The sequence below is a fragment of the Phoxinus phoxinus genome (genome assembly GCF_949152265.1).
Source record: "Phoxinus phoxinus genome assembly, chromosome: 10".
In the NCBI taxonomy this organism is placed as follows: Eukaryota; Metazoa; Chordata; class Actinopteri; order Cypriniformes; family Leuciscidae; genus Phoxinus; species Phoxinus phoxinus.
This window is the reverse complement of record NC_136885.1, coordinates 28395527-28421099: the sequence shown is the minus strand read 5'-3', so window position 1 is coordinate 28421099 and position 25573 is coordinate 28395527. Positions and strand designations below refer to the sequence as shown.

The 25573-nt window shown below is 39.4% G+C and overlaps 1 protein-coding gene across 1 annotated transcript in view; it reads left to right on the top strand.

The window, feature by feature from the left end:
* Positions 1 to 12932, top strand: part of rbms3 (RNA binding motif, single stranded interacting protein) — a 146879-nt gene extending 133947 nt beyond the window's left edge. Inside the window, exons 9-14 of the mRNA XM_079625312.1 lie at positions 1175 to 1271; positions 3663 to 3713; positions 9270 to 9380; positions 10820 to 10903; positions 11196 to 11323; positions 12551 to 12932. Coding sequence (XP_079481438.1) covers positions 1175 to 1271; positions 3663 to 3713; positions 9270 to 9380; positions 10820 to 10903; positions 11196 to 11323; positions 12551 to 12554 — 475 coding nt within the window. The 3' untranslated portion in view covers positions 12555 to 12932. The remainder of the gene's footprint in view (positions 1 to 1174; positions 1272 to 3662; positions 3714 to 9269; positions 9381 to 10819; positions 10904 to 11195; positions 11324 to 12550) is intronic.
* The last annotated feature ends 12641 nt before the right edge of the window (positions 12933 to 25573 follow it).

Sequence of the window (25573 nt, the reverse complement as noted above, 5' to 3'; positions counted from 1 at the left end):
CCCAAATGTACCTCAGCTACCAACTTGGGCTCCATTTGCACCTCTGACTCAGCACTTGCTGTCTGCGGTAAAGGGAACGAATAAGGAATGACAAAAATATGCAATTGGGAAAAGAAGGCAGATTCTGAATTGTAAATAATAGAGCTGACTAGAAAGTGCAGAGGAAGAGAAATGCTTTATTTGTTTCCTTTCCCCTTTCCATCACTTCTACCACATTAGCATATATAGAGCGAGTTCATACAGTCTTCTTAATTGTTTAATAGCCCATGCCGTCTCAATGTCAACGGGCTGAAGATAATAGCTGGCATAAATAACAGCAGAGCGGTGCTAGGCTAAAAAAGGATTGCACAGTAACGTAAACTGGTGTGTAAAGCTTCACATTTTAACCCTGCTTCAAAGATTGCGTTACCTTCTTCCTGGACATGCTCTCACTCAGGTCGTCTTATGTGACTGTGACATAAGGGAGCATGTGCTCTCTAGGGCAGACAGCGTTTCTCTCCCCACGCTCCATTTCTCAGCTGCCAGACAAGCCGATCAATAAAGCCTAGCAACGGAGCTTGCAGATGAAACATGTCCGCAGTAGGTACACAATGATAAATAAAGTCCTGCCTGAGAACTGTAGCTATTGGAAAATGGTGTTGCTCTGGTAACACAGAGGGCTCGACAAATTAACTGTTGTGACAAGCCTATGCATATAAACAAATATAAACAGATATCATCGATTTATTAATGATACAAAACATTTCTATTTCAAATAAATGTGGTTCTTTTGAAATTTCTATTCATCAAAAAAATCCTAAAAAGAAATAACCAAACCCAAGTTTTAACACTCTTGTCTTAGGGTGTCTTTACACTTGTCAGGTTTGGTTTGATTAAAACAAACTCCGGTGAGATTTGCTGTTTGCGCGGTTCATTTGAATGTGTGAACGCAGCCACCCGAACCCTGGTGCGCATCAATGTTCGTAAGTTCTGTCGCAAAATATACATCATGAAAGCTTCTTTTTTGTTGTTTTGTATCTTTAGGTTTGGTCTTAAAAATGAAAGTGTGAACTAAGTGAAGCGAACGAAGACTAAATGTATCATTTTCTTGTTTGGTCCGGACCAAGAGAACCAAAACTACACACCCGTAGACAAACAGAAAAGGGAACTAATAGTGTTTTTGTGTATCTTGCAGGTTCTACTCCTCACCATACAGCATCTCCACAAACCGCATGATCGCTCAAACGTCAATCACTCCATTCATCGCAGCCTCTCCTGTCTCCACATATCAGGTAAGATCACAGCATATACAAACACTCGCTGCAGGCAAACAAACTCACACATTCGCAGACATTAGCGTGGACCCTAGAAACATCTGGACGCTTAAGACGCTTATTTAAAATGTGCTTTTGTTTTTAAGAAAGTCAGCAAAGATAGTCTTTTAAGCTAAACATTTCATAAAGTCGTTAGTTAAATGAATTTAACACTTTCCGGGAAAAGGTCTAGCATCAATTACTTGTGGATGCCACATGGTTTGATATCTAATGCAATGACATTCAGGTGTTTTTAAGTGTAACTTGAATGTCCAAAAGTTCCCAAATACTTTTAGAGGGCAACTGTATTACAAACACAATTACATTTACACAAACGCATTTTCTGTCACATGCATATGAGGAGAGCGTGTTGCGGTATAGCGTGTTTTTCCATCACTCTCCGTGTTTGCTGTTTTGTTAGGAAAGCTTATTAACGCTGTTCTCCAGCCCTGCAGTCAGACGGAGTGAGCAAACAGTGACTATGAGCATCCCTAATTGATTTGGCTTAAGCTAAACTAAACAAAACATTGCTGAGCGTAGAGAATAGCTAAGCCCTTTAGATCATGTACCTCCCGTCCTCACGAGAACCTCGTCCTCGCGCAAACACGCCGACACACATACACGGGCACGAGCGCACATATACAAACCACCCACGCTGACCCTAGTCCTAGTTTAAACTCTCGGCCGCACGTTTCTTATGATAAATTCTGCATGCCAGGAAGGTTATCTCTAAATGAAATTGCGTGATATCATGTGCAAAAGTGCACCGTTGGCCGAATTAATTTTAAATTGCAAACTGCACCGAAGCCGCCAATACGAGTTCAAAGCCAAGCTGACGGGAAATCAATGCGCTGCTACCTTTATTTCTCCCCTAGAACTTTGAGAATGGAACAAGAGACAACTGTTTTCCTCTCCAGTGAAAGGACAGAGAGGAGCAGAGAAGGAGGGAGAGCGAGAGCATGAATCTTTTAGCAGTCGGGGAGAGGGAGACAAGGTGTGCGCTTACACATCTTAGTGGACTTAGTGTGTTTAGAGAGAAAGAGAGAGAGAGAAAGACGCCCGAGGCAGATCACAGTGATGAACAAATCCCAAAGGCTTTTCTTCCTAGAACAACATAAAAGGACACCGCATATAAATTTAGACACCTACAACTGTTCAAACGCACTTTCACGAATCTAAATGCATACATCCATCCTCTCAGACAGGAAGTGGACACTTATCCTCAGTCCGCGTGGTATAAAAAGCTTGGTATAAAAAGAATACTCAAGCATACTGTGCCCTAAATCTGTTATTTTAGTATCATTGTGATACTAGTTTTTATTAATTCTTTTTTATTTTTAGATTTTTATTCTAAATAGTCTATAGTTTTTATAAATATTTATTTAATAAATTTTTATTTGTTTTAGTTATTACGTCAAGTTAATCTAAATGAAAATGACAAACGTCGCTATGGTAAGTACAATAGTTTTCCAAAAGTTATGTCCGGCCTAGGAACATTGACATCTTCAGCCTTTTTTAAAATATTATTAAAGATTTGCTAAAGATTTTGTAAGCATTTTGCTTATTTTGAGTCAGTTGTTTTATTTGTAACAACATAATGATGCATGCCAAATTGTGCTGACATAATTTTTGCCAAGTCTGTCATACAAATAAAATTATGAACACATGCAAAAACAAGAGAGAATCAACGGAATAGTAATAACTGATGTTTTGTTTGCTATGCTTTTTTTTTTCATAGTAAAATAAAACCTGTAGCTCTAGTTAGCCTTTATTTGCCAAATAATTGTGTCAGATTAAATACCTTAACCAAGTTTAGTGTTTTATTCTTCACTCTTTTTTGTTTTTTATATATATATATATACAAATATTTCCTCATATGTTTGTGGATTAATAGAACTTGTAGGGTGATTAAAAACAAAATCCCCTCTGGACATCACTTGTTGCCACTACTGTATCTGAAATAAAATGTTTATTTATATGTTTAATATAATGTTATTTATATATATTTTTATTCCAGTAAAAGTTTATTTAATTTCAAGTAACGAAAATGTTTTTAATAGTTTTAGTTTTAGTTAATTATAGTAACCCTGTCCTAAATGAAGTAATTGTTGGAATTACTATGGTGGCGAGATGAAAGGAGATATTTTTTGGGGTCCAAGTCGGCCTCAGATGATGAAATTGCTGCCGCAGCGCTGTAATTAGGAGGCAATATCGCTGTCTGTAGAATTCCGATCCCTGTGTAATTATCGCACTTGTATTACTCGCTCCTGCCTCGGCTGCTCTGTGGGAATCGGGGCTTCGAGGCAGCGGGAAGAGGCGTAGGAGGGGGGGTGAGGAGTGAAATTAAGAAATGCTGGTTTCCGCCCACAGGTCCAGAGTACGTCGTGGATGCCTCACCAACAGTACGTTATGCAACCTACGGTAAGTGCCGCTGAGGAAGTGTTCATTTATCTTGGTGTGTGTGTGCGTGTGTATTGGGGACATGAGGAAACAGACAGATAGAGAGGATTGAGGAGAGGTGAGAGTGATTCTGTTTATCTCTGTGAAAGAGTGGATGTTCTGTGAGTAAAAAAAAAAAATGTGGCTCTTTACCCCCATCGCCCTCTTGTGGCCGAGCAAGTAAGTGCAGGAGCTGTGATAGTCAGAGAAAGGATGTTTATATGGTTGCATCTGAAAAACGATAAATGCTGCCTTCGGAGGATGCATTGCAAGGTAGGAAGGCATCAAGGCACGTCCAAATTCAATGTTAGCATCACTTCCTGTCTCTTGAGATACCTTCATCTGATCGTTTTTTGAAGGTAGCATAGATGTATCCTTCACTGCCTTTGATATCCCACAATCCTGTGCTTTCCATTCTGTGACAGTTGAGCTAGAAAAATAAAGATGGTATCTAAAAGTTGTGGTTGGTGGTCAGTTTGTGTGTAAATGTACGTTTTTGAGCAACGTTTTATACTTTTAATGTCATTTCTAGTGAGAAATTACTATTGTAGTTATTAACTATTCGCTTAGTTTTCCCCAAAGCTCTCTGTTTTGTTGTAGATCATTAAACTGTCTATCCGAAATCAGTTTCGTGAGGTACCTTCGTGTGCTAACGCTGCCTGCAAAAGTCATTGCCTGATAGTGCAGCAAGGCAACAAGTCAGCTGCCTAAGTTTTCGGATGAAGCTTATGTGTTTAAATGGATAGTTCACCCAACAATTAAAAATGTGTGATCGTTTATGGGCAGTTCTGTTCCTTCGGACAGTCTGGATCAGATGAATAGATTTGTTGTCTGAGCTCCATCGGCACATATTTGTCAACCTAGAGATACTTTATTTTCTCTTTCTCTGTCTCACTGCACAAATACACACATACAAACTACCTCTCTTGTGTTCTTTCCCTTAAGTCTGGTAGAAAAAGGCAATCCCTTGGCCGAGGTCTGGAGGTCTGCCCACCGTCTCTTTGGCTCTCACCTGATCTTGGATTTACTGTAAGCCAGAGGTCTGCATTCCACCTTGGAAATGGCCAAAGGTAGTCTGGGATCAGGGCTTTTTTATTGGCATGGCCTGAAAAAAGGCTTCAGTCAGCTGTTTCCAGATCCGCAGCAGGCAGACGCAGAGTTTCATATGATCCTGAGCAACACAAGAAGTGAAACAGGGTTATAGAAAAGGAGGCAGATGTCTGACTAGATAATGATATTCCAGACTTGTTGTGTGTGAGTGTGTGTGTGTGCATGTGTAGTCGGATGGGAGGTTTGATGATCATGATTATGTTGTGTAAATGTGTTTGTAACCAAACCCTCATATCTAATGATCTGGCAACCCATCAAAAAAGACCTCAGCTGCCTGGGAGAGAGAGAGAGGCAGTGGGAGTCTGTGAGCTGATCTCTGCCTAATTTGAAAATCCTGGAAAGAAAACAAAGGCGGAAGAAATCATGGTGTTTTTTTTCTTTCTTTTTTTTGTGGGTCCTGCAAAGAGAGAAGGCAAGCAATTAAAAGTGGCTGAGAAAGGGAAGCATTGTTATTGGAGAACGGCGCTGCATTTGGCACCTTGTTACCGTGGAGACACGTGACCATAGCGACCGGAGCCTGCGATGAGGGTTTAAGCAAATCAGCAGACAATGGAAGTGCTCTGGCTCCCTCTCCGCAGTGCAGCGTGTGTGTGTGTGTGTGTGTGTGTGTGTTTATAGTATACATCGGTACCTTAAGTGCACCTGCTGTTGTGACCTGCTGATTATGTTGGCCATACAGCTGAGTTATGCATTACTATCCCAACCAGATGACAGGTGTGTGTGTGTGTGTGTGTGGGCCCACTTGTGTCCTTATCAGGGCTGTGATAAGGACATCGCAGCTGCGTATGGGACTGCCGCTGAAAGCACCTGAACTGGACATTGGAGCAGTGGAAAAATGTTGCCTGGTCCGATGAGTCCCGTTTTCCTTTACATCACGTGGACGGTACATGTACGTGTGCGCCATTTACCTAGGGAAGTGATGGCGCCAGGATGCACTGTGGGACGACGACAAGCCAGTGGAGGAAGTGTGATTCTGTGGGCAATATTCTGCTGGGAAACCCTGGGTCTGGCAATTCATGTGGATGTAAATTTGACACACGCCACCTACATAAAGATTGTTGCAGACCAGGTACACCACTTTGTGACAATGGATATTGCCTGATGGCGGTGGACTCTTTTAGCAGGATAATACTCCCTGCCACACTGCACATTTTGTTCCGAAATTATTTGAGGAACATGATGAAGAGTTCAAGGTGTTACCCTGGCCTCCAAATTCCCCAGATCTCAATCCAATTGAGCATCTGTGGGATGTGCTGGACCAACAAGTTCGATCCACGGTGGCTTCACCTTGCAACCTACATGACTTGAAGGAACTGCTGTTAATATCTTGGTGCCAGATACGACAGGACACCTTCAGGGGTCTTGTAGAGTCCATGTCTCAGCAGGTGGGCGCTGTTTTGGCAGCACGCAAAGGACCAACAGCATATTAGGCAGGTGGTCATAATGTTTTGGATCATCAGTGTGTGTATATACATACCATGCTGGTTGACCAGTACTAACCAGAATAAACCAGCATGAAAATCCATGCTGGTGTAAGCAATTTCAGCAGGGTAGCTGCACAGATGTTGTCAGCAGGGCACACACACACACACACACCAACCAGCAGGCACACACTTACCCACAATGCACCACCCAGAGGGCCATCACTCAACTGTACCTGTTACTTTCCATCTTAGCGCAGAGAAGAATCCCCAGCCGCCCTAACCAAATCACATCCTGGAAATGAACATTAATGAATCAAGACCGCAGTGCATTACGGCAAAGCCGCTTAAAGTGGAACCGCCACGCAAGAGGAGAGAAAAGAAATGAAACGCTTCTCTAAGCCCCCGCTAGTCACGGCCATTTGCAGAAACAAAGAAGCCCATGTTTGAGTAAAGATTTAAGTTTATCTCAGCCCCATCACAGCCGGAGAACGCTCTGTTTGAACGGTGGGAATTGGCGGGGTGTCATGTGTGCGTGTGCGTGAGAAAGAAAAAATGCATGCTATATGTTTATAAGTGTGTTTCAATAGTGGGAATTCGTGGTTATGCCTTGGCACATATTGTTTAAGCTTAATATTAGACATCCTCCCTGGCAGTCTGCTTTTTTGAAGCACCGGTACCTGAGAGAGACAAAAAGAGCCACTTCCTTTTCCCGTCTCTATTTTAGATGTCTTGGCAAAAAAACTCTCCTTCCTCTGATGTCACGGGAGATTTCTGCTCGTCCAGTTTACATCGGAAACCTCTGGCTTTAAAGTGCAGCCACGGACATTTTCTGGCATCCTGTACTCGAAAACATCAGCTTAGATAAATGTATATTTGGTCTGAGGTTGAAAATGAGTATACAGGCTGTTGTTTAAAGAAAGAAATCCCATTGGCTGCCTCAGAAGTCTCGCTCAGAATGTCACTCACTTTCCGAATACTCCCCCTCAGGGAAATGAGGGAAAAACACACACGCATGCACACGTACGCACAAGCGCAGCTTTAATCATCTGTCTAAGTCTCACACTGATACGGCTGTAAATTAGAGTGGAGAATTATTCAGCATGGATTTCTTTTTTCTTCGCTCATTATGAAAGCTTGTCGCGGGGCGGGGGAACTGTTAGCTTGAGGCTCTCGCATCTGAAAGCTAAGACGCGGAAGGCGCTGAACGGTTTACCTCTGAAAGCTTGAATAGAGACAGAGCGCTTCTGACACCAAGTGCCTGTTCAGTTTATTCTTCAAGCGCAGGCAAGCACCAGCACCACCAAGCTGTGCAAGCTGAGAGACAGACTGAAGCTTGCGTGTTTGTGTGTGGAAAGGCTTTTTTTTTTTACTGTTGGCACACTCGGAGAGATTGTGTCTCCAGAAAAAGGGGTAACCAGTCGGTTTGTGTTTGAAATGACAAACAATCCAGAGTTCCCATACATATACTGGATCATATACCGTACATAAAAAAAAACATTTTTATCTGAATTTATCTCTTTTGCACAAATTGACTTGTTTGATTATTGACCTGCAGCGGAAATAAAACAGATTACTATATTTCTTATTCGTTTTACATCATAATGTCACATCCTTAAACTGCTTATTTAATTAGATTTTGAATTGCATTTTCCCTAGATTTTAAATTAACTTAGTCACATCACAATTATGACATGCTTGAAAAGTTGATTGTTGATGCTTTTCCATTAATTATCCATTAAATATTGATTAGATGGTGAAAAGTACCAGAACGAAGCCTTAAGGCCCGTTCACTCCAAGGATGATAACTATAACGATATAGATATAGATAAATAAAATACTTTCAGAACATTTGTTTCCAGCTGATGAACGATACAAAACATTTGCAGCCAATCAGAATCCATCCTACTTTAAAGAGCTCGAGCATTTAAAGTGTCAAAACGTCAGCAGGCGTTTTTGAGAATTGCTGTGGATGCTGAGATAGTTATCGTTTTAGTTATATTTATCATTCATTTTTGTCTTTTAGTTAACATTATCCAACAGTCTGATTGGCCTTAGTGACGACAGCAGAAAAGGAAAGTCTTTTAAGGCATTTACACTACCATTCAAAAGTTTGGGGTTGGTAAGATTTATGTTTTAGAAAGATATGCTTACCAAGGCTGCTTTTATTTGATCAAAAATACAGTAAAAAAAGTACTATTATGACTATTTTAATAAAAAAAATTCTCGTGATGACAACGCTGAATTTTCTGCAGTCAGGACAGATGAATTTGCAGTGAAGCATTCTGCTACATTGGGCGGGTGATTCTGTTCTGATATGAGTCTTAAACACAGCACTTCTAACAGGAAAGAGTCTCTCACATAACTGTAACCAGAGTTGTACACCGCACAATGGTTTCTCATCATCCTTTGCCAAACCATCTGAGGAGAAATGAACTTTCTGACAAACTGTTTGACGGAGGGTCTCCTCGGAAAGATTAATCCTAATCAAGTTGGCATGTGAGAATGAGCGTGTGTGTACGTCTCTGGCCTAGTTCTGCTGAAGCGGCCGTGTGACGGCGTCAGATGATAGCTCAGGTCGGCGGTTACAAATCGCAGCCGTTTTCTCCCTCTCTCTCTCTTGTCTGTTCCTCACATGTGTTAGCACTCTCATCCCAGTGTGCCTGCAACGTAAACACACCCGCGGTGCGGAGCAGCTCTGCTGTTAAGTGAGCGATGCATCATCTCTGCAGAAGTATGCATGACTCGCATTTGGATCGCATTATTTCACTTGTTGAAGTGGAACAGCTCACGTCTGGCCCTCATATTAGGGCCCAGCTGCGGCTGTACGGTGATGAGATGAGTGAAAAAAGGAGAGAGTTTTTTTTGTTGAGAGCATGACTGCGTGATCAGTGACTCTAATGAAGTCGTCCAGATGTGTTGTTGAATGGTAGCTCATTTCCTCTCCCGTCCTTCACGCGGTTTGACCTGTAACAGTGTGTGTTTGTACATGTGTGTCCTCTCGTAGGGTGCTGTGATAACGCCAACCATGGACCACACCATCTCCATGCAGCCCGCTAACATGATGGCACCCCTCACCCAGCAGATGAACCACATGTCCCTGGGTACCACTGGCACTGTGAGTGTGTCCGCTGTCTCTGTCTTAAGGCCTGTTCACCTTCAGCTGCTCTGAATCACAGAGGAGCAGAGGAACAAAGCTAAACTCTAATTAAAAGTATGCAAACTGTTCAGAAAAAAGAACAAAGAACGACCAAGTAAAGGTCTGCCCAGGAGAGTAAAAAAGTACTGGGAAATAAAATATGGATACTGTGTTAATATTGTACTCAATTAATAGGATCTAGCCAAAAATGTACATGAGTGAAAATAAATAAGGCTTCCACATTGATTTGTACTTAAGTTTTTCAAAGTAAAAGGCAATTAAAAAAAGGTAAAACTTTGTTCTTTAGCTTTTGAAATTAATCAAGAGAACTAAAACCAATATCCTGAAACCTTTTACCTGACATTGCTAAATGTTAAACACAGCCAAACCTGATTTTAAGTTGTTTGTCACAGTGTTATTGTTAACTTAAAGAAAAGTAAAAGCTAAAAGTTTTTGGTATTTAAAAAAAAGAAATCTAAAAAGAAATATTACATGAAAAACTTTAAATATAAATATAAAAGCTAATTCAAAATATCAACTATAACAGTATATGAATAATACTTAAAAAAAATGGTTTGTAGACTGATCGCTGAACATGTTTGCACTCAAGTTCATATACAATATTGGCTTAATGAAACATTCCTTTAGGTTTAGACACTATACTGTATGCTGTGGTGATTTTTAGAAATGTACCTTCTGCATTGAGATTTCACTGGTGAAGGTATAACTCGGCCACATATTTTTAATAAGAGGATAGATTTACGTCATTATGAGCAGTAAAATATGTACTTTGGATCTTGAAGGGCTGAATGAAATTGTAAATCATTAGAAATGTAATGAGTAAAAGTACAATTATTCATTTTTAATAGTAGAAGGATAGGTTTGCTATCATTCATCATCCATCTCAAAGAGATTCTTTATGGAGCCCCTGAAGAGACATGGTAATGAGAAAAAAATGTACTTCAATGTTCTCTCTAAAAAGTTTTGCTTCCCTCCTCCCTCGCAAAAGCATTAAAATATAGTTCATATTTTTGAGAGCAAACGCAAAGTTTGTCAGGGAAACACAAAACTTTTGTGAGCAAATTTCGTGAAATATTTTTTTTCCCCCTCACATCTCAGATTTTATTCCATCACCATGTCCCCTTCAGGGCTTCACATTTTTGGGCAAATTAGCTTTTGATGTACAAGTGCTACAAGTTACGCTGTAATATGCAGCAGCAACTCCGCACATGTGATGCAAAATCTTACATCTGATTGGTTGGTGAGTTTTCTCATCAGACAGACAAATAAAATCAACATGCACTTTAGAAAAAAAAACCTAGCTTTAACATTGGACAAATGTTTGTTCACAATGTGAATAGGTCCTTAGGAATGCCCTGTTTGCTGTGTGTGTGAATTGACTGTATGTTGTGTTGCAGTACATGACTGCGGCTGCTGCTCCTATGCAGGGGACCTACATTCCCCAGTACACTGCGGTGCCTGCCTCAGCTGTCTCAGTGGAGGTGAGTTTCTGGGTGACTGCAAATCCATTCACTGCTCCAACTGATTAGATGAGCGCTGCTAATTGAAAATGCGGGGATCAGTTGCCTCGGGCCAAAATCCACCCACAACTTCCTTAGTGCCATTTATTCCAGCTTTACAAGGCCTGACTCCAGTCTGGAGCGCGTCTTTATGTTCAATCCTGTCTGAGTACCAAACACAACCCTACGGCCTTCTTTTTTCTGGAGGAGGTTCAACGGTATTTTTGTTTTTGGTGAGGGGGCATCCTGTAATTATGACATCATATCCTTCCAGGGAGTGGTGACGGAGGCTTCTCCACAGAGCGTTCCTCCCTCGTCGCAGGACGGTAGCGGTCAGCAACAGGCTCTGGGCGTGGACAACACCAGCGATCACGCGCCCACCTACTCTTTTCAGCCCGCCAAGTGAGTTTGAGAGACACTTCACATAAGAGACAAAGTATCTTGTTCCCATATGCATGATTCACCAAGCACACAACGGTTTTACAACATTGCATTTTGGTTGCAGTTGGGCAGCAAAATTTTTTTTATAAAGAAATCAAATGTGTATTATTTAAAAATATTTACAAAACCCTAAATGACCAGAAATAACCAGCTCCAGTTTTCTGAAAGAAATTAATGCTTTTATTCAGCAAGGATGTATTAAATTGATCATAAGTTAGAGTGAAGACATTTATAATTCTATTTCAATTTCAAATAAATGCTTAAATTCTCAAAATAAATTCTTTTTAACTCTCTATTCATCAAAGAATTCTGAAAAAAAATGAACTAGCACAACTGTTTTCAACATTGATACTAATAAGAAATGTTTCTTGAGACACACTGAAGTAATGATGCAAAAAAAAATCTGCTTTGTCATCACAGGAGTAAATTACATTATAAAATAAATGAATAATTGTAATAATTTTGTAATAATATTGTAATAATATTTCACAGTATTACTATTTTTATTGTATTTTGATCAAATAAAGCCTAAAGGTGCGTTCACACCGGACGCGAATAGCGCGTCAGGCGCGAGTCATTTCAATGTTAAGTCAATGCAAAGACGCGTTACGCGCGTAAAACGCGTGTAACGCGTCTTTGCATTGACTTAACATTGAAATCACTCGCGCCTGACGCGCTATTCGCGTCCGGTGTGTGGGTGCAGTAAGACTTTCTAACCCCAAACTTTTGGACAGTAGTGTATAACAAAGGTAAAATTTTTGTTTAACAATATACATATCATTTAATTTTATTCAACCTAAATAAAACATTTTGGAAACATTGTTAAAAAAAAAACTGTAACCTTTGTAGAGCATTTTATTTAGATTTGAACATAGTCTGTGCATTTGAATTGGATGATTTCAAAAATGTTTCAATGCTAGCAACTTCATAACATTCCTGGAGGAAAACACTTTTTTTTATTCACTAATTTTTACACTACCAAGTCGTTGTATGAAGTATGTAGGATAAAAACGGCAGCAAAATTTTTAAGACTTAAAAATAAAGCTGGGCTTGGAGGTCAAGCTGAATTTTTATTTAGCTCAATAAATGCTGTTGTTATTGGGCCTTCAGGACTAAGTGATGATCCATGAGTGAACCTTGAATTGTATCCAGTATGCTTTTCAAACTCTCGTCTTCTCATTGGTTCAGATAACCAGAGGAGATGCGGGGCGTTGAGGTGACTGCGTTGCCTTGAGACTGGGGGACTGCGAAGAGGGAACATTGAAGACAAGAGCGCAAGAGATAGGAAAACACGTTTGTGTCTACTTTTGCACAAGCATCTAAAAAAAACAAAAAAACAACAACAAACAATTTATTTAACACCTGGCCCACACCGGAGGACCTTTGGAGAGCTCACAACCAGACAGGAAAAGAGAGAAAGGACGTCTGGGAGATTGAGCCTACTGTTAATCGGCTACCCGAAAAAACTTTACCTTCATGAAGTGAACGAATTCAAACAAGTACAAGTTTTCCTATTCTTTTTTTGAATGTGCAGGTAGGTTTTCAGAAACAGTGGGTTTTTCTATTAGACGAGGAAGCACGTTCTTGTAAAACAATGAGAGAAGGAGCAAAAGAAGTCTTCCTCGGATTCTAAGCTACTATTACTTTTCTTTTTTTATGAGTTAGATTTTAGTTTTCTAGAGAATATTAATGTTTTTTCATCTTTGTTGCCTTAATTTCGAGAAACATCTAAGACTTTTTCCTGTTTGAACTGAACAGACTGACGAATGCAGTGAAAATGACCTGACAAGGAAAGGAAAATTACCTGTATAAAGCATAGAAAGAAGAGAGAGGTCTCCTTGAGACGTTTTAAATTATCAGTGGTGACTATGTGTTTAAAAGAGAGGACAGACAAAAAAAATATTGTGGTCATGATGATGATGATGATGATGATGATTAAACAGAGTTGCATTTTTTTAGAAACAGAGGAAAAAATGTTAATCCACTGCATCATGGGAAATGCAGTTTATTGTGTAGTGCAGATCATTTTTAATGGCATTATTGTTTTTATCTGCAATATTTTTTATGAGCTTTAAGGTGTTTTTAGCCTGCTTTGCTTGTTTCATTGCGGAAAAAAAGAAAACTAAAACAGTCAAAAAAAAAAAGGCAGTGCAAATCTACATAGATTAAAGCTTATGGATTAAATCGAAATGAAGAAAAAAGCAAATGTGTGCAAAAAGCAATAGTAATAGGAAATTGTTGACAATTTCTTTAGTCTTTCTTAGCTGTGGATCAAATGCAGCCCATGGATGGCATATTTTATACCAAAGATGAAGAAACCCCCCTCAAGACAGTGGAGTGGATCAATTTTTTTAGTTTCTTTTTTTCTATTTGAGATGTTTTGGCATATTCATTTTGTTTCAGAAGCATCCGTTTGACCTTGACGGCCAAATGTGGTACTTTAGGGTTTAAACTTCCTTCCACTGTTGCAGAATCTATGTCAATCGTTCAGTTGAGAGGCAGAAACCACCGTCACTGATTCTCATGAGTGTGATCTCCCCAGCAGAGGGCGTCAGAGAGCGGCTGAACCATCAATCATCTCGCGTCTGCCTCGGCTGAATGAACTATACCTCTATCTCTGCACCTCCCAGTCGCCGACCCACGGTTGGTCACTATTAAACACGTCGCGCGTCCGTTCAGTTTGAGCTTTCTCACAAAGAAAGCCGTATTCATCATTTCAACTTAACAGGAAGCACTCACTAGTGTATATTTAAACTCTGTGTACAGATCACTACCTCATTGAAAGCAATTTTACCATGAGGAAACACAGGAGAATGTGTTGCGGGTCATAAAACACAAGCTTTGCTTCAGGGGCACTGAGAAACATTTGCAATTAGCAGCATTAGCATGACACATTGTTCTGAGCACCTCCGTCTTTCTATGTAGATGTTTTTTTTTGCGATCGAAACGCCTCATATTATATGCAAAGTTTCTTTAATCAACCAGATGCCATAGGAAATCTCTCGTGAAAACAACAGTCTTTACTTGAAAAACGAAGGCTCTGTCCCAAAGCCCTTGCAGTTGCTTTAAAGTCCAGATTTTGGTGACGTTATCCAGTTAGTAATCCGCGAGACAAGAATACACATCGAGTTTGTTGTTTGGGACGGGGTCTAAGGTGCCTATCGTCATGGGATTCGGCGGTTGCTCTGGTGCCTTGACAGCTCGGAATTAGGGTTAGAAATATCACGTGTGACATCTCGACTTTCCATATCTGAAATCTGCTTTCATTTCATCAGGCTGCCCATTCCAGAGGGGGGGGAACTAGCAAACAGAAGAGTAGAAAGGGGTAACATCTCGTATATTAAACAAGGCTGCTGTCCTTTATTTACCATGAAGTAGATGTTTTTTTGATGCATGCAATACGTGATGATGTAGTTTTGTAGGCCAAACCGGAAGTTAGCATCACCCTTGTTCACTTTTGACAAAAACTCTGTAGTATTTTTCCATTGGCTTTTGGATTATTGCAGAAAATAAGCTCTGTGACCATCTTCACAACTTTTATGAATTCTGAAGCGTGAATACAATCGCCACAAGTAAAAAGCTAAACGTACTGTAGGCTATAAACAAACTACTCTTACACTTAAACATCACCACCATTACACTTCTGACAAACATTTTTTAAACACAACGGGGTATTAGTGATATATTTTAAAATTATTTTAATATAATAATTAAAATATATTGAGCTCGACCCATTCACAAAACCCTCTGACTTTTGGATGATGGAACCGGATGTGCTAAAATGCTAACTCGTTTCCGGCCTACAAAAATGCATCATCCCTGCAGCCCTCTATTAACACATCAGCAAAGAGTTTCAAAACACGGTGAATTATGGACTGGCGGCCGGGTAATAAGAGTTGTCGAGGTTCTCTGGGAATATATTCACCTGTTATTGAAGGGCCAACGAGAGACATCATGATCATTTTCATTTCTTCATGTGTTCACTTGAACTCTTTGGTCTTGTATTCCTACAATATGACCTCTATAAAAACTACATAATGATCTCAATTAGCCACTAGGGGACAGTATTAAAGCAAAGTTGGTGTGTGTTATCCTCTGGGATGACTATTGCAGTGAGCTATGAGACAAGTTCACACTGTGGATTAAACCGATGCCAAGTTCACAAGACCAAGTCAGCACTGCTTCGACAAGCTAGCTTTTCATTTTTCACCTGTTTAATCAAAAAAAGAGAGAGAGAGAAAGAAAGAAAAAAGTCACTGTGTTTTGTGTCTGTCATCCACTGTCTTCTTGGAGAGTTCTTTTTATCATGTGCTCGCTGCTATCAAGCATTCAGTATTTAAGGGGACAGAGAAAACTCAGGCTGCTGTCTCTTCTGAGAGGTGTGTGATGTCATTGAATGCGTTATACACTCCGCAGCCTTCATGCTTTTCATTAATGAGTGAATAAATGTGTCGGGTTAAGCTGAAGGTTTTTCTGACTGTAGGATGGAGTTCTCATCCCGACTGTAATTTAGTAAGCTAAAAAAAAAAACTTCTATCCACTCGGAGGTTTTCGCTGGCTCCTATTCATTGGATGTGAGGTCCAAGCCATGCATTTTTATCTGTACATCTGATTGGCTGTCACGGTTGAGGTCATTGAATGACAAATGTTCGTTCGTTCGTTGGACTGTCACGAAACAGCGTACTACATTCAACCAAATTCAAGACAAACGGCAAAACCTCAATTAGACACTAACGTACTGGCAGATGAAATAGAGAATTATTTATGGAAATGTTTTTTTTTTTTTTGTACAGGTGTTGAAATATGAAAGAAGAACAGTTTTACGATGCTACAATGTTTTTTTTGTTTTTTTTGAGTTGCTTCACTTTCTTGCCTCCCATGTGCTCGAGCTGTGATCCTGAGAGTGTCTGTAGACCAGTGGATGTTAGGTTTAAACTTCTGTTTATATTTTTTTCTTTTGATGAAGCTTTCAATAAAAAAATCTACAAAATCACGCCAATTTTCGATTCTTGTTGAGCTTTTCTTTTCGTGACTTTTCATGCTGTTTGTTGAAAAAGCCAATGTTAAAGTGTTCCTGTACGCAACAATGAGTGCAGCGCGAGCTGTGGTGTTCACACATAAATTACTCTTTTGAACTCTCTTTTAATAAGTCAATCAAAAAGATTCACAAAACAGCCTTAAACTCAACATAAAACCATTCAAATTTACGCTACTTGAGTAGCAAATGCAACATTTCTCGTTTTCATTTAGTTTAACTTAATGTAAAATAACTCAAACAAAAACTGGGGAAAAAATACATAAAAACTATATAAACATTTTTTTTAAACTACTAACATGAATGGCAAAAATAACACTAAATTACTACAACTTTTTATTTTATATGTTCTATTTTTGTTTTTAAAAAGTTGTAGTAATTTAGTGTTATTTTTGCCATTCATTTTAGTAGTTTAAAAAAAAATACATAAAAACTATATAAACATTTTTTTTACTACAACTTTTTAAAAACAAAAATAGAACATATAAAATAAAAAATCATTTTAAATATTAATAAAAAACTATAATTAGTATCTCAATGATACTAAAATAACACTGACTCACTGAACCACGAGTCATTTTTCAGTTATGTCTGAATATGTTGGGTTCTAAAATTTTGATTTATTGACTGGTTGTTCATATGTAATTAAAAGTTTTGTAGTATTTAGGGGACAGTTGTATATTGTACAAATACAAACAAGGTAGAGTCACAAATAATTTACAATTCTAAATACAACAAAAAATGCCTTAGTTTACATAAATTAATGTAAATGTTTCACTATATTTGCATGTTACTTTTTTATGAAAAAAATACAGGAGCAGAGAAAATCCTAATGTCTACGAGTTACAGTACAATTGACAACAGTACAACGGCCACATGACAAAAGCGATCCTCTCTGCAGAGCAGTTGTACCATGCAGAGCGCGGACACTCCGCCGGATAGAATGAGAGGTCACTGAACCCTGCACTCCTCTATAGAGCCTGTATCTATTTAGGCCTGTCCTCTGCCCACTCCTTCAACACTGATCGATAGAGGGATTGTTCGGACACACAAGTGACTGTTTCAGTCTTGTGCTGACCTTTCAACCTGTCCTCCCCCCATCTGTCTCCTCCAGTGCTTACAATACTCATTTTCATATCTGACATTTAGCTACTGTAAAAGAGGGGGATGGGGACTCTCTTTTTTTGGGGATCTGGATCAGTTTAGTGTCTTTTCTGACACGCTTTGTTTCTTGTTTAGTTTTCTGTAGATGCATTACGCTGTTTGAGACATTATTGTGTTTCTTGCATGGTCACAGCTACATCCTGTAATTTTGCCATTTGCAGACAATGTGAATTTTATTTCATATTTATTTTTTATATATTTATTATATAAATATAATATAACAATAAGATTATATTTTTTTACCTAAAATAGCTAATTATATAATAGCATATTTGTCAAATTTTACTGTTTTTTTTTTTTTAAATACTAAAGATTAAAAAAATATTTAAAGATTATTTTTCTGATATGCTAAAGATAATTTTTGTTATCCTTAAATGCCCAATAACTGATTTTAAATTGTTTTTATTTTATTTAAATTGTATATGAACTTATTATTATGATTCTCAAGTTAAAGTGAGATTGTTATTAAATTATTGTCATTGTGCTATATGTGGAGACATGGAAAGGAATGAAATGTGCCTCACAGGACCACGGTGCTACAGTACATAAACATACAAACACATAAAACAAGAAAACATGTAGGCTAACCCATATATAAAAACATATAACTATATGACATATAGCTTACATAAACATATCCTGCTTTATAAAAACTATATTACTATATAACCTGTACAGTATAACATATAGCTAACCTATTGAAAGAAGACAATTCTTGAAGTGTCCAGTGCACATATAGGGAGAAATGAAAGTATTACCAAAGATGGACTCATTCACCTATGCATAGCCTAGTCTCCCTCGTATAGTATTGCACATAAGAATTGTAAAATAATTTTGAAGTGAACAGTTATTGGGGAACAATCGCAGCAAGAGGTTAGGTGTGGTATAGGGTGGGAGGCGGGGTGTTGAAATGTTTCTGATTCAGAATGTATAGATCTTCGCCGCTGTGTTCACTATCCGCTGTAGGGTCTTGCAGTCTACAGCGCTGCAGTTCTCACACCTGACAGTGATGCAGCTGGTCAGCACATTCTGAATGGTGTCCCTGTAGAATGCGGTGAGGGAAGCGTGCTCTTTTCAGCCGGTGCAGGAGTGGAGGCGCTTGGAGACGGGTGTAAGTGTTGGTGGTCCAGGTGAGATGTGTGATGTGCTCCCACAGGAATTCAGTGCTGCAGACTCTCTCCTACGGTGGTCGAGAGAGCTCAATGCGCCATGCAAATAGAAAAAACACCAGCCAATCAAGGAAACAGTAGGTTACTGTCGTAACCCCGGTTCTCTGAAACATCGAGTGGAGAGATCCACCTATGGGAAGGGCATGCGTACCTGACCTCAGCAGAAGCATCCAATTGCACCAAGTCTGGCTAGACAGAAGCACGCAGCCAATGCCAGGTAAGGCCCGCCCCCTTACCTAGGGGCATATAACACCTGCAAGCGCTACTGTTCTTCAGTAAGTATATTCGCTTCTCGTGCGGTAAGCGGGGCAAAGCTGGTGGATCTCTCCACTCGATGTTTCAGAGAACCGGGGTTACGACAGTAACGTTCCCTTTCATCATCTCGTGTTCGGGAAGTTGTTTCCTCGGACCGGGAGGGGGTCCCAGCACTTTCCCGTCATAAATGTCCCTTTCCTGTTCGGTGGCGCTCTGTGGAGCTGCCCACTCCATGTTGAGGCGAGCGGCCGCTCGTTCACACACTTCCAGGAGGATGGACTGAGGCAAGGCCGTAGGGGCGTTAGTCTGGGGAACACCAGAGGGCGGGATGACCTCCTCGTCCTCTGAGACCCCGAGAAGGCCCGCGTCGTCGTCATCACCAGAGTTGGCGAGCGGGAGATTGCCCGCGAAGATGTCCTCTTCGGGGAACGCAGGTTTGGGCTGGTCAGCCCAGACAAGAAAAGTCACTCCCCGGGAGGCCCCCGGTAGCGCGTCGTCGTCACTGTGTCCCTCATCAGATTTAGAAAAGCCAAACTCGACACACTGGGTCGCGGCAACTTTAAGGCGGCGTCACAGGAGTTTTTTTCGGCAGCATCAGGCAATGACTGCAGTTCTCCGGGTTCTCCAAAGCCTCTTCCGCGTGCTTAAAGGAGAACTCCGGTCAATTTTAACATTGAGCTCAATTTTTTGTAAATTTGGAGTGCTGTCAATACAGAGAACAACGACAAAAATCGGTGTTGCCTACACCGTGTTATCCTCTTTTTAAAATTTGCACCCTATTGACTTCAATGGGGCACGTTTTAAACCTGCTTTTATTTCTCTTATCATCCTTGATGTGTCATTACAAGTGCCCAGCCATGTTGAGTGATTGCCGCGGGTGAACGATGCGAGCCCGGTGGCGTGATTACTGATGAGTGGCGCCGGTGTTCTGACGGAACACCATACCCATCAGAATGGGATACCTTCGGTTAATGCGCATGCGCAGCAGTGGAATTTGTGGAATTGCGCATGCGTTAAATTTAAACCATCATTTCAGCATACCAGATTACAAGCGGTAAGTGTTGGTGTATTATATCGCATATTATATACACATTACCTAATTGCATTTGTATTAAACCAGGGGCCATCAAAACAGCATACCCCTTTATAAACTGTATTTTTATTAAACCAGGGGCCATTAAAGAAGCATACCCTTCACAAACACTGGTATGCAGTTTTGACAAAGTAGGCTAAATTGACAGACCCCGCTATAAAACTCAACTTCCGGTATGCTATTCTGACAAAGTATGCTACATCGACAGAACACCGGCGCCTGTGAGACGCACGCACCGGTCTCGTATCTCTCACGGAGGAGCGGGAATTTTCTTAGCAATGTTAAAACGCACATCAACCGATCACTTGTTTAGCGTTCATGTAAACACTACATTCAGATTCACCAATCGGAATGAATTCAGTTAGATTGAAACAAAAGGTGTGCATGTAAACAATGAATGCGACTGCAGAAAGCAAAAGCCGAATCCCGGAAATTTTGGACGATCTCGACGGCCGGACATGTCCGGGAAAAAGAGGATGGTAACCCCTACTACTCAGCTTTCTCCACAGAATAAGAAACTGTTAGCTTAGCTTCCAAATAAAAAAATGGCTGACACTATATGTACATTCTGTGAGTGAGATCCCACCCTCTATGGGCGGGTTGAAAACATGCAGATCTAGCGCCTTCTACTGGATAAATGATGAGCTAGTGTTTGTAGTCTTACCCTTATTCAAAGAAATTTGACTTCCTGCTTTTTATGACGCAAAATGACGATTTTTGCGTCATAAAAAGCAGGAAGTGGAACACTTAAATCCTTATTTCTCCCATCTTAGGGGAAAATAAGGGAATAAACCATGACCATTCGAAAATGTGACTGGGTTTCTAAAGATACAAAGTCTAATCCAAATGGGTGAAGTGTTCCTTTAAGCAACAAAATATTGTTTATTTTTGTTCAACCAAGTCCAGTAGACCAGTGCTATTTTTGCCATTAAAGGGATAGTTCACTTTGAAATTAATTTTTGATATGTTTTAGCTTACCTCAAGGGCATCCAAGATAGGTGTCTTTGTTTCCATATTATTTTCAATTTTTATATTTTTAGGTCAAACCGTTGTTGTCTGACAGTCATATCATGCAGGTCTATGGGGTCCACCTCAAAGAGCATGCACAGAGAAGTCCAAGTTAAACATGATTTAATGACTCGTAAATGTAAGTACACATTGATGGCCTAAGACACGAAGCGAGCGGTTTGTGTGAGAAAACGAACAGTATTTATATAGTTTTTACCTCTTATACACAGCCACGTCCAAAGTGATCTGAGGGCGCGGGCGCTTCCTTCTGTGTGACGTGTGCGCAGACTGGTGCATAGATGTATACACTAGATTTCGCATTGGCTACGGCAGTTCATTGGAACGAATGTCTTTAATGCGACATCTAGTGTCTACATCTATGCACCAGTCTGCGTACACGTCACACAGAAGGAAGCGCCCGCAGATCACTTGTACGTGGCTGTTACAAGAGGTAAAAACGATATAAATACCGTTCGTTTTCTCACACAAACCGCTCGTTTCGTGTCTTAGGCCATCAATGTGTACTTACATTTACGAGTCATTAACCGTTCGCATAATCCGTTCGCTATTGATGCTCCAGTATAATCGGTCCGCCTAAACTCATCCAGTGAGAAACCTTCCGCGGTGCAAAAATTAGTGCGATTAAAATGCGTTAAAAAAATTTAACGCGTTATTTTTTGTGTAATTAATTCATCTTAATTAACGCGTTAAAGTCCAGCCATGTATCAAATACATGTAAAATATTACCATAACATCTGTCTTCCTGTGTGCGGAAATTTGTTTATGTTGCTGTGACAACGAAACACGTGCAAGCGCGCCTGTGTTAAGAGAGCTGATGCGCTCATCTGTGGACATTTCCGAATGCCTTTCTGTTAAAAGCGGGCTTTCCACACAAACAAACGTACATGTGTCATTAGTATGAGAAAAACAAATTGGACTTTAACTCTCGGGTCGGGCTCGGACATAAATATCGCATAAATAAAGATCACCACATATACACGGCACGCTCGCTTTAGCCCAGCCTCTCGCTAGCTAGCGTCATGGCCAATATTGGTTTGGGAGTATTTTATTTAGTGGAGAACTTTGCAGCAGTATTTTATTTCTCATATTTTTTTTTAATATCTTTTTTATTTATTAGCCTAACGTTATATTTTATTAAAAAGTGTGTTTAAAAAAGTGTAAACAAATTGTTAAAAAAAAGTTTATAATAAACAACCAGCAGTTTAATGTTTTGCATTTCTTTCCCTTACTGTACCGAAAATGAACCGAACCGTGACTTTAAAACCGAGGTACGTACCGAACCGTGATTTTTGCGTACCGTTACACCCCTACTGTATTTAGTTCCTGTTTTCGGTTGAGCTCAATGTTAAAATTGACCGGAGTTCTCCTTTAAGGCTATTTAAGTTCATGTCAGATTTTGTTGCTGATTTGAAATGTTATTTATTTGTAAGTTCTGCAAGCAGATTTTGTCTGATTTCTGGATTCCCCCATTCAAGATAGGACTTGGTCTTGGATACCAGGAATACCTTTTCCGGGGGCGTCGCAAATATGGCTGCCGAGGGAACAGACTTTCTTTGAAAGGCACTTTGCCTGTGCTCAGTGCTAGAGATGTGGCAGCCTATAGTAATAGTAATACCAATAATTAGTATTAATCATGAAAAATTGCCAATGCATATTATGTTTTTTAAAAATAAAGAATTATTAGTAGTATTACTATTGTTATTTATCCTCCTGAGACCCAGAAAAAAGGTGTCATCACATTGTTTAGAGCATAAGAAACAAGTTGTAAAAAAAAACATTTTTGAAAAATGATATTTTATTCATATGTTATGATGTCCTCTGTAGTGGACACCAGGACTGAGTTGTTTGAAAAATAAGATGACATGAAATAATATGTATAGGCAAAAACTACTACTTTTTTTTTCAATCACCAATACATTTAGGGGTTTCAGGATTTTTTTTAACCAAAAATTTTATAAAGATGATTCTCAACTATGTTATGAAAGATATAATGGAATGCATTGATACACCATTTTACTTTATGCAACATGTGGGTAAAATGGCCATAAATTAATATTCCCATTCAATGTAATGGATCTATGGATCTAATTTGCACATTAATGTGTTCTTGGAGCAACATTTAATGAAAAAAGAACATTTTAATAATAATAATATCTAATATTTCATAGGAATATTGATGTATAATTTATCTCCATATTCACTTATTGTGTCTCCCAAAATGCCTGATAAACATGATTTAAATGGTGTCCTCAGTGGACATGTTTGAAATCAATGCCCTGTTCTGTAACAGAAAGTCATTTTTTGATTTGAAACCCTATACCGTTTTCCTGAGATGTTGGTTTATTAAAGGTGCTTTAAGCGATGTCAGGGTCTAGCTAGCCTCCGTTTTGTTTGACAATAGTTCGAACGTCAACAAGAAGTGACGTCACCCAGGATCGCTTAGAGAACCTTTAAATACAATTTGAAAAGTAGTCCGATTTAAATTATAATTACAATTTATTATCATATTTCCATAAGAGTGCTACATTTGATCAGTAAATAATGTCAGACATTTTTAAAGACCAAGGAGAAGTTGTTTTCATGGTGAAACCTCCAAACATTTGGTATCTCTGAAAAGCCCAAAATGTGCTCTTTATGACACCCAGGTGACATGTGACATGTATGGTGTCAGAGAAATTTACTAAAATATAATGTCCACTACAGTGTCCAAAAGTCTATTCCTGGGTCCCAGGAGGTTATTTATATAAAGTTTTGTGATATAAATGGTCGCAAATGTATTTCTATCTCATTTATTTCTAAATGGTACACTTTATTTAAAAAAATAAGTTACCTTTAAATACCATTATTGAGTGCTTTAGAGTTACACTTTATTTATTTTATCAATAAAAATTGAAAAATCTCGCAATCAGGCATGTAAATTTGGCAAACAATTTTTTTTTTTTTTTTTTTTTGTCTTGTTCTGTCAGATTGGAGCTGTACTTCTTTAAAACAGCTGTCCGGCTGCATTACATGTACAGGTTTTGCTTAAACGACACTTTTAACTTTTGACCAACCTAGTTTCCCATTTCCCATGGAATGACTGCTCATGGTTTGTGCCATTAACACACTTTCCATTGTCTCGTCTTTCTTTTCATCCCATCCTTCCCCGTTTCACATGCCTCACCCGTTCCTTCCTCACTGCCACTGCATCTTTTTCCCCTCTTTTGTCTTGTTCTCTATGTTAATGTTTCATAAGGTTGTATCATGCTGTGCTGGCACTGCCTTGAAAGACTCTGAGCTTGCATAATGTGAAGCTGGAACAGCTGCCAAAAGGTGTTTAGTCTGTTACTCTCTCTCTTTCTGTGTCACTCTCCCCCTCCTCAAGATGTAATGGGGAAAATGCTACAAAAATTAGCAGCTCCGGGGTCAAAGGACACATTAACTCAACCAGTTGGTGGGATTTACCCATTACACCTTTTTTTATCTAAATGATCAAATAAAATAGTTTTTGTCATATTCATATTCCCACAGCTCTTGTTTGCTTCCAGCCAAACACGCATTTCTTTTAAATCAGAACAGAATTTCAAAATCTCTAGGATGTGGCGCAATCCTGCATTCCTCTGGAATTGAGTTACTGTGTCTTGTAGCAGCTGGGTATTGATGTATTACTTCTTGTAACATCTTTTGTCTCTGACAGAAGTGAGTTATGTCGTGGCAATCGTTTTTGTTTCTGTGGCTGCAATTTTCTACAAAGCAATTCACACATTTCTACAAATCCTGCTTGCCTTATGTTTGTTTATTAAATATTTTGGCTAACTAAAATGTGCTTGCTAGGGCTCATATATATATATATATATATATATATATATATATATATACAAACATTTCAGTATTTTGATAGGGAGATCGACTCGATTAAATCATTTGCTGTGCTTTGTGGGAGTGGGCGGAGCTAAAGAGATTTGGCACGTGTTGCTTTTTTTCGACTCACTGATTGATGTAATTTTCTGTGCAGCATCATTGGTAATGTAGTTTTTTAAATCTGCTGTTAAAATCGATTATTTAAATAAGCTGAAATAACGCGGACTGATGGCTTCAACAACAGAAGCAAGTACCGTGGATTTTTAACAACCTCATAGCTCACAGTATGTCTGTCTTTAAAGGTTTAAAAGTTATCTTTCAAAATCAATTTCGCAGAAAATTAATGGAGTTTTTGCTTCCAGACTATAACGAATCAATCAATTCCCTGGACAAAATCAGGTACATAGACTTTGAAGAATGGACCAGAATATCTATTTTAGCCTCTTTTGACGGTTGCCAGTAAGCAGCCACCTAAAAACCCACCCCACACGCCCTAGGAAACCCATAGCAATACGTTAAAAAACACCCACAACACCCCTGTGTTGTTTTGTGCTGGCCACCACCACCCAATTTTCTTAAATAAATCTATATTTTGCCTTCAGCTACCAATAAAAGCGGAGCCGTCT